The 14,973-nt window shown below is 40.9% G+C and overlaps 4 protein-coding genes across 4 annotated transcripts; all 4 read right to left on the bottom strand.

The window, feature by feature from the left end:
- Positions 1-543: 543 nt before the first annotated feature.
- On the bottom strand, positions 544-1,234 carry LOC128604971 (histone H3). Its single transcript, XM_053620091.1, has one exon. The coding sequence runs from the start codon at positions 969-971 to the stop codon at positions 561-563; it is 411 nt and encodes a 136-aa protein (XP_053476066.1). The 5' UTR covers positions 972-1,234; the 3' UTR covers positions 544-560.
- Positions 1,235-1,485: 251 nt separating this feature from the next.
- On the bottom strand, positions 1,486-2,163 carry LOC128604975 (histone H2A). The gene has a single exon (XM_053620095.1). It carries the CDS (start codon positions 2,018-2,020, stop codon positions 1,634-1,636), a length of 387 nt encoding a protein of 128 aa, XP_053476070.1. The 5' UTR covers positions 2,021-2,163; the 3' UTR covers positions 1,486-1,633.
- Positions 2,164-2,330: 167 nt separating this feature from the next.
- On the bottom strand, positions 2,331-3,737 carry LOC128604966 (histone H1-like). Its single transcript, XM_053620083.1, has one exon. The coding sequence runs from the start codon at positions 3,220-3,222 to the stop codon at positions 2,620-2,622; it is 603 nt and encodes a 200-aa protein (XP_053476058.1). The 5' UTR covers positions 3,223-3,737; the 3' UTR covers positions 2,331-2,619.
- A 392-nt stretch (positions 3,738-4,129) lies between these two features.
- On the bottom strand, positions 4,130-6,949 carry LOC128604977 (histone H2B-like). Its single transcript, XM_053620098.1, has one exon. It carries the CDS (start codon positions 6,792-6,794, stop codon positions 6,420-6,422), a length of 375 nt encoding a protein of 124 aa, XP_053476073.1. The 5' UTR covers positions 6,795-6,949; the 3' UTR covers positions 4,130-6,419.
- Positions 6,950-14,973: the final 8,024 nt, after the last annotated feature.

The raw sequence follows: 14,973 nt of genomic DNA, 5'->3' as shown, positions 1-14,973 counted from the left end.
AAATTACAAAAACAATTATCATGGACGGGACAAAAGGGATGATGGATGAAATGTATGTATCATGTAATAGCTCTTGCCCAGAAATCCGCTTCTAGAAAATTGCCGTTCCCGGGTTTGGACACACGGGGGCAGTCAAGCTCCATCCAGCACAACGCCGCCCGAAACAGAAGGTAGGTTTGGGCTATTTTACAGACACAGTTCATTACTGTGCATTGTATTGTTCGGACATAACCACAATTAACGGCTCATCTATAAAAACAAACATTATGTAATACTCATAGGACTATATTTATCATGAAAATGCAAAATAAATAACCAACCTTTTTCTAATGTTGATAGAAATAGAAAGCCGTGTACTTCATTTACACACACACATACACATATATATATAGAGAGAGATAGATAGATACATATATACACACACATTATTATTATTACTGTTCCTTCTCTCTGTACCACGTTCTAATACTTAAACTGCCCAAGAAAGAAAATTTGCTGTTTTCTGAGACGATGAAGTGGCTCTTAAAAGAGCCTTTGTGGGTGTTAGACGGAGTTGTGGTTTAAGCGCGTTCTCCGCGAATACGGCGGGCCAGCTGAATATCCTTGGGCATGATAGTCACTCTCTTGGCGTGGATAGCGCACAGATTGGTGTCCTCGAACAGACCGACCAGGTATGCCTCGCTCGCCTCCTGCAGGGCCATGACGGCCGAGCTCTGGAAACGCAAGTCGGTCTTGAAGTCCTGAGCGATTTCTCGCACCAGGCGCTGGAAGGGCAGCTTGCGGATGAGCAGCTCAGTAGACTTCTGATAACGGCGGATCTCCCTCAGAGCCACGGTGCCAGGCCTGTAACGGTGAGGCTTCTTCACGCCGCCGGTAGCCGGCGCGCTCTTGCGGGCAGCCTTAGTGGCGAGCTGCTTCCTTGGCGCTTTGCCACCGGTGGATTTACGGGCGGTCTGCTTGGTTCTTGCCATAGTGTCAAGCTCTACACTTCACGGATAGAAAAACAGAATAAACGGCGCGCTCGAACGCGGCCTTCTTAAGCCATAACGCCGCCCTGCGCTGATTGGGCGTCTCGAACGCGCTCGTCTGCTATTCGATAGAATGTTTTACGTCACCTTTGACTATTGGACCGTCTTCTCTGCCACCGTTCGAAACACAAGACGCCCGCCACAATTCTATTCTATTGGCGCTCTCTCTAACACAAATGCTTTGTTCATTAGGAACACACACAACGCCGTCACTAACCGTTTTCACTCCTCAGACTTCATTTAACCAGCACGCTAACTGCTATTGTTCTTATAGTCATTATTTAAATATGGTATCAAATCATGACTAGAAAATTATCAAGTCCTTTTTTATTTATAAATATGCTGTCTTAGAAGTGCACTTTCACCCCTTAGATTTCATTTAAGCAACAGGCTAACTACCACTATTATTATTATTATTACTACTATTACTTAACGTTAATCACATAATTATTAGCAAAGTATAACGCTTGTGTTGTCATTTCAAACGTGCTGACTTTCTAGTGCACACTTTCAGTAGAAAAACGGGTGTAAAATTGCACTTTTGAAGCAGAGATGGTGGCTCTTAAAAGAGCCTTTGGGTACTGACAGAGCAACAGTGGACGAGTTTACTTGGTCTTGACGGCCTTCTCAGTCTTTTTAGGCAGAAGCACAGCTTGAATATTCGGTAGCACACCACCCTGAGCGATGGTCACTCCGCCGAGCAGTTTGTTCAGCTCCTCGTCGTTACGCACGGCGAGCTGCAAGTGGCGGGGAATGATACGGGTCTTCTTGTTGTCACGGGCGGCGTTACCGGCCAACTCCAGGATCTCAGCGGTCAGATACTCCAACACTGCGGCCAGGTAGACCGGAGCGCCGGCACCGACGCGCTCGGCATAGTTGCCTTTACGCAGAAGCCTGTGCACACGTCCCACGGGGAACTGAAGTCCAGCCCTGGATGAACGAGTCTTGGCCTTAGCTCTAGCCTTTCCACCGGTTTTTCCTCTGCCACTCATCTTGATGCTCAGATCTGTTCTAACAGCAACTGCGAAATAAACGTTACACCCCGAGCTCTCCGTGATATAGACAAAACGGCCACTCTCTTATTCGCTAAGAACGCAGTGGCACATTAGCCAATCACAAACAGGCCGTCGAATTCCAGCGTCACCCCTCCCACCCCTGTGTGTGTGTGTGTGTGTGTGTGTGAGAGAGAGAGAGAGCGAGCGAGAGACGCGAATGAAAACAGACAGAAGGGAATATTCATACAAAAGCACGAAGTAACAACTACATACTGAATTTATTTATTATCATTAACATTGATTTATTATGTATCAATATGTTATCCTACATATTCTGTGATGGTTTTGGAGATCAGGAATGACGTTTAGGAATCACGATCAGGATTCTATTCTACTGTACTAAAATCAGCATCAGCGTGTGGTTATGTGTACATATGTAGCAGATATGTGTATCCATACTATTGTATGTTTCTAACGTGTATTGCTTTGATTCCATAAAGCTTGACTGAACATGAATTGTCGCTCTTTAAAGGAAAATATGGGTGGCTCTTAAAAGAGCCGTTTAAGGAACAAAAGCATGAAAGAAACAAACGTATTTACTTCTTTTTGGGTACTACCTTCTTCGCCTTTGCCGCTTTAGGCTTTGCGGTCTTGGGCTTGACAGCTTTCGCTTTCTTGGGGCTCTTAGCTGCCTTTTTAGGGGTCGCGGGCTTTTTCGCCTTCTTCGGGCTCTTGGTGGCTTTCTTTGCGGCGGCGGCGGGCTTCTTCGCCTTCTTAGGAGACTTCTTGGCCGCGGCGGCGGGTTTCTTGGCCGCTGCCTTCTTGGGCTTCTTAGTGGCGGCGGGCTTTTTCGCTTTGGGCGCGGCTTTCTTCACGGGCTTCTTGGCTTCGGTCTGCTTCTTGTTCAGCTTGAAAGAGCCAGACGCGCCGGTCCCTTTGGTCTGCACCAGAGTGCCTTTAGTCACGAGACCCTTAACGGCGATCTTGACGCGGGAGTTGTTCTTCTCCACATCGTATCCGCCGGCAGCCAGCGCTTTCTTCAGAGCAGCGAGAGACACGCCGCTCCTCTCCTTAGACGAGGAAACGGCTTTGACGATCAGCTCGCCGACGCTAGGGCCGGCTTTTTTTGCTCTCGAAGCTGCTTTCTTCTTGGGCGCTTTGGCCGGCGCGGCGGCGGGAGCGGGTGCGACTTCTGCCATCTCTCTTGGAACTACGTAGAATACACGAGTCGTACACTGTACGTTAGTGTGTAACACAGGATCCTCCCTTCCCGCGGCTGGTCTTAAAAACAGATATGAGAGCGTTGTAGACTCAACTCGGGCGCCGCTGAATGAATGCACGGACGCGGCGCGCGCTCAGATGTGTTTTCTCATGGCATTTCTCGGTGAAAATCCCACTCGCAAGACGAGATTCAACACGTTGAAGCACACGCTGAGCGAGGACGGGCTTTCTCGTTTCTCCCGTGGCCCGGCCCGGCCGGCTAGAGAGCAACAGTCTCGCGCAGCGCACATGAAAAGGCGCGGCGCGCGTTGTACTCAAGCCGGCGGGCTGCGCATTTGGTGCGATGTGGTGTGTAAAAACGGGCGAAAAGCAGGCACGGCCGTCGTATGCGTTCTGGGCCGAGTTAAAGAGGAGCCTTGTGAACGAGCCTGATGTCTTTGCAGCTGTCGAGTGGTGTGTGTAGTATCGGAAGCAGAGCACGTTGGGGGCCGTGTAAAACACAGCGCGCGTGACTATAGGCTCCGCTATAGCCTTGTGTGTGTGTGTGTTGTATTCCATGCTGCTAGAACATTCTTTTCAATGTCTATGTGCTACTAGAACATTCTTTTGAATGACTTTGTGCTAATGTCACATTAGTTCGAATGACTAGGTGCTACTGTGACATTAGTTCAAATGACTACGTGCTACTACAACAGTTAGAACAGAGATGCCCAAACTACGGCCTGTGGGCCAAAGTTGGCCCGTGGTGGCTTGATTTGGCCCGCCATGCCATATGTGAGAAGGGGGGGAGGGGGAAATTTAATTGATGCTGATCTTCATTTCTAATTTAACATTTTTTAAATTTATTTTTGAGCTACAAAAAATGTAAATTGAAATTAAATAAAATTCTAATTCTTATTCTCTACATTTAATGTACATGCATACTTCAAGGCCAGCATGCATTGCGACAGTCAACAGGTAATAATGGAGAGATCCAGGCACTGGCACACAGACAAGAGGAAATTTAAAAAGGTTTGGCAAGTTGACTTTTTATTTACTGAAATCAATTCAAAGGCTGTGTGTCTAGTTTGCAAGCAGTCAGTTGCTGTTTTGAAAGAGTACAAAATCCGTCATTATGAAACAAAACGTTCTTCAGCTTTCTCAAAGGACAGCGGCGAGGCATGAAAACAGAAGGCTAACGAGCTGCTTGCTAAACTTCGATCTGAGCAGAGCGCGCTGCTACATCCTTCATCAGCTCAAGAAAGTGCCACACGGGCCAGCTATCAGATTTCCTGTATTTTACATCAAGAACAGCTATGTGCCCAATCCATCGGGCTTGTGGATGTGATGCGTGACGTCGTCAAAATTGTGAATGATATACGCTCCAAGGCGCTCTCTCACCTGCAGTTCAAGGTACTGTTGGATGAGATGGATGTGCAATATGGTGATGTGTTGTACCACCAGGAGGTTAGATGGCTGAACAGAAGAAAAGTTCTCAGGAGATTTTTTGATCTGCGTGATGAGATCAGAGCTTTTCAGGAAAGCAAGATTGGTAGTATTCAAGAGCCCATGGATAAGAAATGGTTTTCTGACCTGGCTTTCCTGGTGGACGTCACAGAGCTGCTCAATGTTTTAAATGTTCAGCTCCAGGGAAAAGACCAGATTATCACCCAGCTTTTTTATCACGTCAGAGCCTTCAAACAAAAACTACTGCTGCTCAGAAGACATCTCTCAGCAGCTAACATTCACAATTATAATATTCACCATAGTTTTATGTGCAGTTATTGTTATTATTAATACTTATATTTAGTTAGCATTTATATCCAGTGGTGTCAGCTTTGGGTTTTTTTGTTAATCAAGCTGATAAATTTTGTGTCAAAGTTCTCTTAAATTATCATGATTTAATTTCCTTGTTTTGTCAGTTATTTATTCTATTTTCCTCCCTCTCTCTTCTTTCACTCCCCATCTCACACTGTTCCTCTCTCTCATCTCCACATCCAGGAAATGTAGCCCATTTTCCCTGTTTTAGAGAGGCAGGCATGATGAAAGAGAAGGTACCTGAGTATGATGCTGTTCTCAGCAACCTTTTCCAGGAGTTTGACAGACGCTTTGAGGACTTCAGACACAATGCTTCTGACTTTGAGTGGTTTGTTCAACCCTTCACCATCAGTGTGGACACAGTCAGTGATGATCTACAGATGGAACCAATTGAGCTTGAACACAAGTTCAGGTCCCTTCCCTTGACAGATTTCTACAAACGTGTCCCCACAAACAGGTACAGATGTGCAAACAGGCACAAGTGATGCTGTCTCTGTTTGGCAGTACCTACCACTGTGAACAGACTTTCAGTCTGATGAACTTAAACAAGTGTAAACTGAGATGCAAACTAACTGACTCTCACCACCATAATATCCTGACTTTGACAGTAAGTCCACTGCATCCCAATTTGGAAAAATGTTGGAAAAATAAGGACCAGCTTCATGTGTCTCATTAGAGGTCACTGATATTGCAGGCATGTGGCTGTATTGCTTATAGCTTGAATAGTTGTATTAGGTATTGAACATGTATTATAAATGGGATTGGTTCTATGTTTTAATTATACTATAAGTTTCATTGAACTATAGAACTCTGAAAATAAAACTGCATTAGTGAAGCAGATACAGACTAACATTTTCTATTAATTTATTTATTTGTAAATATTATGAAATGATAAATGAAAACCATGGCAACTTTAATTTTAATATAATACAGTTTGGTATAATGCAACATTTACTTTTGGCCCACAGCCCTCAATCAAGTTTGATTTTTGGCCCTTCACAGGAAAAAGTTTGGGCACCCCTGATTTAGAATGATTATGTGCTACTAGAAAACCATTTTCAACTACTTCCTGTTGCTACAATCTTAATACGAATAACTTTGTGCTGCTAAAGTCCCATTTTGTATTGCTCAGATTATACAACCCCCGAAACCGTGCTACAACCCTGTTTAGATTTACTCATCTCTGCATTTAGCAGACTGCTAGAATTACCCAAAAGCCTGAACATCCGCGGGAGTGCAGCGCTTCAGAAGTCCCCCTCCCCCTCACACACACACACACACAGCGAGAGAGAAAGCGAAAGAGAGGAAATTACTTTGTATGAGAAGTGGGTGGCTCTTAAAAGAGCCGTTAGGTTGATGAAGACGGCGGTAACGCACTTTACTTGGAGCTGGTGTACTTGGTGACGGCCTTTGTACCCTCGGACACGGCGTGCTTGGCCAGCTCGCCGGGAAGCAACAGGCGCACGGCGGTCTGGATCTCCCTGGAGGTGATGGTGGAGCGCTTGTTGTAATGAGCCAGACGAGAAGACTCACCGGCGATGCGCTCAAAAATATCATTCACGAAGGAGTTCATGATGCCCATGGCCTTGGATGAGATGCCGGTGTCAGGGTGCACCTGCTTCAGGACCTTGTACACGTAGATGGCGTAGCTCTCCTTCCGGGACTTTCTGCGCTTCTTGCCTCCTTTGCCGGCCGTCTTGGTCACGGCTTTCTTTGATCCCTTCTTGGGCGCAGTCTTGGCTGGATCGGGCATGATGCTGCTTCTCGAGTAAAGAAACAGAGAATGACTAGCGCCCGCCTCGCGCCTGCTCTATTTACAGACCCACATGCTAATAACGCCCAGACAAGACACCTTTTTTTGATTGGCCAAAATTCGATACCTCCCCCTGCATGGCACCTCCTACTGCACTCTGCTTCCTCCCTCCCTCCATGCTTCCTCCCTCCTCCTCGTCCTCCGCTACGCTTTGTTTCCCTTCCCGCCCTTGTACTTTCAGGACAACGTGCACTATGAAAAAACAATTGGCTTGAAAAAAAATCGTTTTATATTATATATGCATGTATGCGTGTGTATGAGAGAGAGAAATATAGAAGTTTCTACTAAAATCATCTTCTAAATCGTTTTAATGAAACAGTTTATAATATTTAATACTGTGCATATATATAGCTTATTACAAAAAATACAAATAGATCTACCACTTATGCTACTTCTGTACAGCGTTTGATACCTTATGCTTCACGAAAGAAAAAGCCTTTTTTGTCCACACGGAACAGCTCTTTTTCTAGACATGTGGGTGGCTCTTAAAAGAGCCGTTGTATTCGCGTCGTTCGGTGTTAGAGCGTTTAACCGCCGAAGCCGTACAGGGTGCGTCCCTGGCGTTTCAGGGCATATACCACATCCATGGCGGTCACGGTCTTTCTCTTGGCATGCTCGGTGTAGGTGACGGCGTCACGGATCACGTTCTCCAGGAACACCTTCAGCACACCGCGAGTCTCTTCATAGATCAGACCAGAAATACGCTTTACACCACCACGGCGAGCCAGACGGCGAATAGCCGGCTTGGTGATCCCCTGGATGTTATCGCGAAGCACCTTGCGGTGACGCTTAGCGCCTCCTTTACCGAGTCCTTTACCACCCTTGCTTTTTTTTTTTTTTTTTTTTTTCACAAGTCATATTCAGAAAGAAAGGGAGAAAAAACAAAAAAAAACAAAAAAAACAAAAACAAACTTACATAGTCAAAGTACAATTACACGCAAATATTGTCCCACACTGAAGAGTCTTTAAACCAAGATGTGCTGCTTTTTAGTCTTCTTAGCTCTTTTTGAATGTCCTTGAATACAACATCACTGGATATAAACGTTTGATTTATAGTCATTCTAGACCTTGTTTTCCAGAGTTTAGATTTAGTCAAACATATTATGAACCAAATGAAGTCATGCTTGGTCTTGCTACAATTTTCTTTAAAAATGCCATAGAAAATTGAGTTCATATTTATTTCTATATTGAGACCAATGATTTTTAATTTAGCCCATGTTTCTTTAGCGCGATAACACTCTAACAGGAAATGTTCGAGTGTTTCCTCTTCATTACAATTAGGCATCGGGCATTTACTGGTTTTTACAAAACAGCTCCATTTTACAACCGCTCTTACTGAGAGCCTTCTTACAGCGACTAACCAAGTTGTATCTCTCAGGTGTTCCGATAGGATTTTATTCTGTAAATTTTGGAGACATTCTTTGTTTTGGTCCTCCTCCAAATTTCTGAAAGCCACAGGGTTACTATAAACTCGATCAACAATTAAAAGATATATTTCTTTGCTCGAGTCTTTCACCCAATCGATGTTTAGATCTTTAAATTTGTTAGTGAAGTCGGAAAACATCAGTTTATAATACGGAATTCCTTTCCTTGATGGACCTTTTTTAGATTTCCAGTTAGAGATGTTCCCTATCCATTCGGTTTGCCTGGCAATACCACTCGCGATGATTTTACACACTGCTATTTTAGTCTTTACGGATATATCGACAGCCCCAAGGCCTCCCAGTTCCCTTCTCTTAAAAAGGAGCTCACGTTTTGTAACCTCACGAGTCGTATCCCATATGAAATTACAGCATATTTTATGAAGTCTTTTTACCCAAACTTCTGTCGGAGGTAAGATGCATGATAAAAACAGTATTTTTGATAATAGAAAAGTTTTAATAATATTTATTCTAGTTTTATAACTTAGATTACATGATTTCCATTTATCAATTTCATCTTGTATTATTTCTTCTTTTTTTGACCAGTTATGGTCGACACAGCCATTATTATCTATATATATACCTAAAACCTTTAATTGCTGAACTTCTGGGACATCTATGGGAAATTTGTTTTTTTCATTTCCAATCCAGACACATTCCGTTTTAGCTTTATTTAAGGAGGCTCCAGAGACTTGCTCATACTCGCTAAAATATTCAAAGATGATGTCTAGTTCTTGTTTAGATTTCACAAATACAGTTATGTCATCAGCATAAGCAGAGATCACGACTCTGTTCTTTCCTATTTGAAGACCTTTAAGTCTATGATCATCTTGGATTTTTTGTACAAGTGGGTTTATAGATAAAATATATAGGGCTGCACTCAGAGGGCACCCTTGCTTTACACCCCGCATAACTTCAAATGGTTCAGTCAAAGAACCGTTAACATTTACTTCAACCGTCGATTTAACATAAAGGCATTTAATCATGTTTATGAAATTTTCAGGGAATTGATACAGTTTTAAAATCTCCCACAAATAGTCTCTTGAGATATAGTCAAATGCTTTTCTTTGGTCCAAAGCCACAATGTAAAAACTGTCACCATTTTTATCAAAAACTAGTTCTCTTAATGTGTTCAAGTTGTCCCACATAAATCTTCCCTTTATTGCACATGTTTGTTGTTTAGCTATTATTACGTCCAAATAGTCACTCATCCTGTTCATAATGGTCTTTGCAAAAATCTTATAATCGACATTCATTAGGGTGAGATGTCTCCAGTTGTTGATATCACACATTTCACCCTTTTTATACAACAAGGATAAAACGCCTTCATAGAACGAGTCATGCATGTAACCTCTAGCGATCCCATCATTGAAGGCTTGCGTTAATAATTTAGCCAAATCTATGGCGCATGCATGATAAAAATCAGACGGGAGACCATCTTTCCCTGGAGACTTTTTTAAATTTAATTGTTTAATGGCATCAACAACCTCAGCCTCTCTGATTTCCTCACCTAAGCTCTTGGAAGGCGGGTCAACACTATTTTTTACATTCAAAAAGGTTTTTAGAAGTTTAGCATCTATTTCAATTGAGTTATACATGTTTGAACAAAGGATCCGAACAGCATCTCTGACATCTTTAGGATTTTTCGCTATAGTTCCATTATCTGTTTTAATGGCTTCGATATATTGGGCTTCTTTCCTTTTATTAAATAGTGAAATTGCTTTTGTTTGATTTAGAAGTTCATCGGAAATTATTCCTGCTCGGACTTGAATGTTCAGTAAAAACTCATTATTTAAAGTTTCTATCTCTTTTTTCAAATCCTTTAAGTTGTTTTCCTCACTTTCATCTCTTGTATTTTTTAGTTTTAGGTTTATATATTGTGTCATAATTGTATTGTACTTCTCATTTTTTTCTTTATTAAAACATAGACATTTGTATTTAAGAAATTTTTTAATCTGGATCTTAAAAACTTCCCACAAATCACAATAATTGGTAGTGAGGATATCTAAAGTTTTAATCCTATTAATTTCTTCTTTTAATTGTATAATCAATAAAGGACTTTTCAAAATTTGTGTGTTTAATTTCCAATAGTTTCTTCTTTCTTCATTTTTAAATCTAATGCCACATATAACTGTCAAGTGGTCCGACTCAACCAAGAGTTTTGTTGTATAAAATTTTGCCTCAAAATTATTATTAATATATATCCTGTCAATTCTAGTTTTACATGTTTTATCAAACCTCGTGAAGTCCACTTTCTCTGGATATAATGTCCTAAATATGTCGGTGAAATGCTGTTCATTCATTATAGATCTAAGGACACCACCTTCTCTCCTAATTTTACATATTTTGGAAGAAATTTTATCATTATCATCTGTGATTGTATTAAAATCACCGCATACAATGGTATAGAAACCGACACACAGGAGCATTTTAAGCTTTTTAAAAAGCCGGATTTTACCAACAGTATCCTGTGCTGTGTATACATTTATTACTCTAATTTTTTTTGTGCAATAAAACACATCTATAAACATTAATCGACCAGGAATTATTTCACGGCTCTTAATTATTTTAAATTTATTGTTATAAAATAAGGTCGCAATACCATCAGCTTTACTTTCACCTATTGAAAAGATTGAAGGACCTTTGATCCATAAACTTTGGGCGTTCTGTACGTCTGCAAAACTGCTTAATCTGGTCTCTTGTATACATAAAATATCAACATGTTCTCCACTCAATATATTTAACTTTTTCACTTGATTAATTTTTGCCTGAATCCCTCTAACATTACATGTGGCAACAGTTAAATTTGAAAAAACCATAAAAATTAAGATAAGGATCTTCTCCGATATATATTATTGTATGTCCATTAGTCTACATTTTCTCAACATTATCCACATCATTTAACCTCAATTCCTGCAGACATATATCACATTTCTTTTTAAGTAATATAGGAATTGAAGTTAAAATCAAAGACATTGTGTCAAAAAAAAAAAAAAAAAAGGGAAGAAAAGTAGGCAATATACATCATTCCTTAACCTTTTTTGCATTGTCAACATTTCCAGGAGAATTCCTCTTTCGCCTTTGGCGTTTATATGGATAGTCTAAAGTGTTTTTACCTTTCGCCAGCGTGGGAGTGTCCGCAGTGTCACCTGTGTTGTCGGCGATTGTCTGGGTTGTTCCACTTTCACCAGCTGGATGCGATGACTCCTCTCGGCCCTGTAGACTTCCTGCAGGTGTAGAAATGATCTGGGTCGCTCCGGTCTCTCCCTCTGAGCACGTAGGCTCCTCTGGGGCTTGTAGACCTCCTTCAGGGGTTGAGCCGATCCGAGTCTCGCCGACTTCTACAGCTGATAGCGCAGGAAACTCCGATGCTTGCCGTTTCTCCACAGACGAAAGACTGGGCGGAGATGCTCCGCTGCTTCCAGCAGGTACTTCCGGTGTCTTCCGTCTCCCTTCCGGGGTCAGAGATTCGGCGCTGCTCTCAGAGTCCTCGCCGTCTTCGCTGTCGCTGGTATCGGTGCTGCTTGAGTCACTCCCAGATGTCGAGTCGTCCTCACTTGTGTGTAGTTTATTTTCTTCCCAGTTGTTATTCGCTTTATCGTTTGTTTTGGTTTCTGTGTTATGTGCGCTTTGTGTTACATTCTGGTCAATGTCTTTTTGATTTTTCGGCATTCTTAGTTTATAGCTGTAAGAATTTGGGCATTGAAAATATATATGCCCGGTTTCATTACATAAATTACATACTTGTGTATTTCTACAACTCTTTCCTTTGTGGCCAAAGCTTCCGCATTTCCAGCACTTTGTTTTCTCACAGTCCTTTGCCTGATGGTCAGAATCGTTACATATAAAACATCGTTTTGTTTGGCCGGGATATGTAATCGTTCCATTGTATGGTCCCATGGAAATGGAATTTGGTATCTGGAATATATTTCCGTCGGGGTTTTTCTTAAGTTTTATTTTATATCTCCTGACTCCATACCATATCCCGAACTGGTCCAGCGGCTTGTCAACAGGGTTCAGTATCTCACCAAACCTTAAGAGGTATTGTTCTACATCCGAGTCAGCGATTCTCCCAGTCCAAAACTTTACTACAATGCTCTTTATGTCTTGGGGAGCTGATGTAGTCATCTCCCAGTTTTTCCAGAATTCACTTCCTGTATTATTATTAAAAATTTGAGAAAATGTTTGAAGTGCCTGTTCTTTGGTAAAACATATTTCATACTCTTTTCTGTTAGGCATTGCAATAAAAGAGTATACATCTGTAGTCGATATCCATTGACTACTTAAAAGGTTTACTCCGACTTCAGACCTGTCTGGAGCTTCTCCTTCTCCACTGTAACGTAGTCTGACCCAGTGCCTCCCCGCCGACGGCGAGGAGGCCACACGGGGTGACATACCGAACCCCGGGTGGCGATAATTATCACCTCGTTAAAGGTGTTTTTGTTGTTGATGTTGTTGTCGTTAAAGTCTTTAGTTTCAAATTACTAACGAGGGTACCACTTGCAAAAAGAGAGTATTAATTACCACCCTTGCTTTTTTTTTTTTTTTTTAATGAGTTTTATTGAAATTATGCAAAATTCACAATCTTACACAAGTCATATTCAGAAAGAAAGGGAGAAAAAAACAAAAAACAAAAAACAAAACAAACTTACATAGTCAAAGTACAATTACACGCAAATATTGTCCCACACTGAAGAGTCTTTAAACCAAGATGTGCTGCTTTTTAGTCTTCTTAGCTCTTTTTGAATGTCCTTGAATACAACATCACTGGATATAAACGTTTGATTTATAGTCATTCTACACCTTGTTTTCCAGAGTTTAGATTTAGTCAAACATATTATGAACCAAATGAAGTCATGCTTGGTCTTGCTACAATTTTCTTTAAAAATGCCATAGAAAATTGAGTTCATATTTATTTCTATATTGAGACCAATGATTTTTAATTTAGCCCATGTTTCTTTAGAGCGATAACACTCTAACAGGAAATGTTCGAGTGTTTCCTCTTCATTACAATTAGGCATCGGGCATTTACTGGTTTTTACAAAACAGCTCCATTTTACAACCGCTCTTACTGGGAGCCTTCTTACAGCGACTAACCAAGTTGTATCTCTCAGGTGTTCCGATAGGATTTTATTCTGTAAATTTTGGAGACATTCTTTGTTTTGGTCTTCCTCCAAATTTCTGAAAGCCACAGGGTTACTATAAACTCGATCAACAATTAAAAGATATATTTCTTTGCTTGAGTCTTTCACCCAATCGATGTTTAGATCTTTAAATTTGTTAGTGAAGTCGGAAAACATCAGTTTATAATACGGAATTCCTTTCCTTGATGGACCTTTTTTAGATTTCCAGTTAGAGATGTTCCCTATCCATTCAGTTTGCCTGGCAATACCACTCGCGATGATTTTACACACTGCTATTTTAGTTTTTACGGATATATCGACAGCCCCAAGGCCTCCCAGTTCCCTTCTCTTAAAAGGAGCTCACGTTTTGTAACCTCACGAGTCGTATCCCATATGAAATTACAGCATATTTTATGAAGTCTTTTTATCCAAACTTCTGTCGGAGGTAAGATGCATGATAAAAACAGTATTTTTGATAATAGAAAAGTTTTAATAATATTTATTCTAGTTTTATAACTTAGATTACACGATTTCCATTTATCAATTTCATCTTGTATTATTTCTTCTTTTTTTGACCAGTTATGGTCGACACAGCCATTATTATCTATATATATACCTAAAACCTTTAATTGCTGAACTTCTGGGACATCTATGGGAAATTTGTTTTTTTTCATTTCCAATCCAGACACATTCCGTTTTAGCTTTATTTAAGGAGGCTCCAGAGACTTGCTCATACTCGCTAAAATATTCAAAGATGATGTCTAGTTCTTGTTTAGATTTCACAAATACAGTTATGTCATCAGCATAAGCAGAGATCACGACTCTGTTCTTTCCTATTTGAAGACCCTTAAGTCTATGATCATCTTGGATTTTTGTACAAGTGGGTTTATAGATAAAATATATAGGGCTGCACTCAGAGGGCACCCTTGCTTTACACCCCGCATAACTTCAAATGGTTCAGTCAAAGAACCGTTAACATTTACTTCAACTGTCGATTTAACATAAAGGCATTTAATCATGTTTATGAAATTTTCAGGGAATTGATACAGTTTTAAAATCTCCCACAAATAGTCTCTTGAGATATAATCAAATGCTTTTCTTTGGTCCAAAGCCACAATGTAAAAACTGTCACCATTTTTATCAAAAACTAGTTCTCTTAATGTGTTCAAGTTGTCCCACATAAATCTTCCCTTTATTGCACATGTTTGTTGTTTAGCTATTATTACGTCCAAATAGTCACTCATCCTGTTCATAATGGTCTTTGCAAAAATCTTATAATCGACATTCATTAGGGTGAGATGTCTCCAGTTGTTGATATCACACATTTCACCCTTTTTATACAACAAGGATAAAACGCCTTCAATAGAACGAGTCATGCATGTAACCTCTAGCGATCCATCATTGAAGGCTTGCGTTAATAATTTAGCCAAATCTATGGCGCATGCATGATAAAAATCAGACGGGAGACCATCTTTCCCTGGAGACTTTTTTAAATTTAATTGTTTAATGGCATCAACAACCTCAGCCTCTTTATTTCCTCACCTAAGCTCTTGGAAGGCGGGTCAACACTATTTT

This window comes from Ictalurus furcatus, unplaced genomic scaffold (genome assembly GCF_023375685.1).
Source record: "Ictalurus furcatus strain D&B unplaced genomic scaffold, Billie_1.0 scf6, whole genome shotgun sequence".
NCBI classification, from domain to species: domain Eukaryota; kingdom Metazoa; phylum Chordata; class Actinopteri; order Siluriformes; family Ictaluridae; genus Ictalurus; species Ictalurus furcatus.
This window is presented reverse-complemented; position numbering and strand designations above follow the sequence as displayed.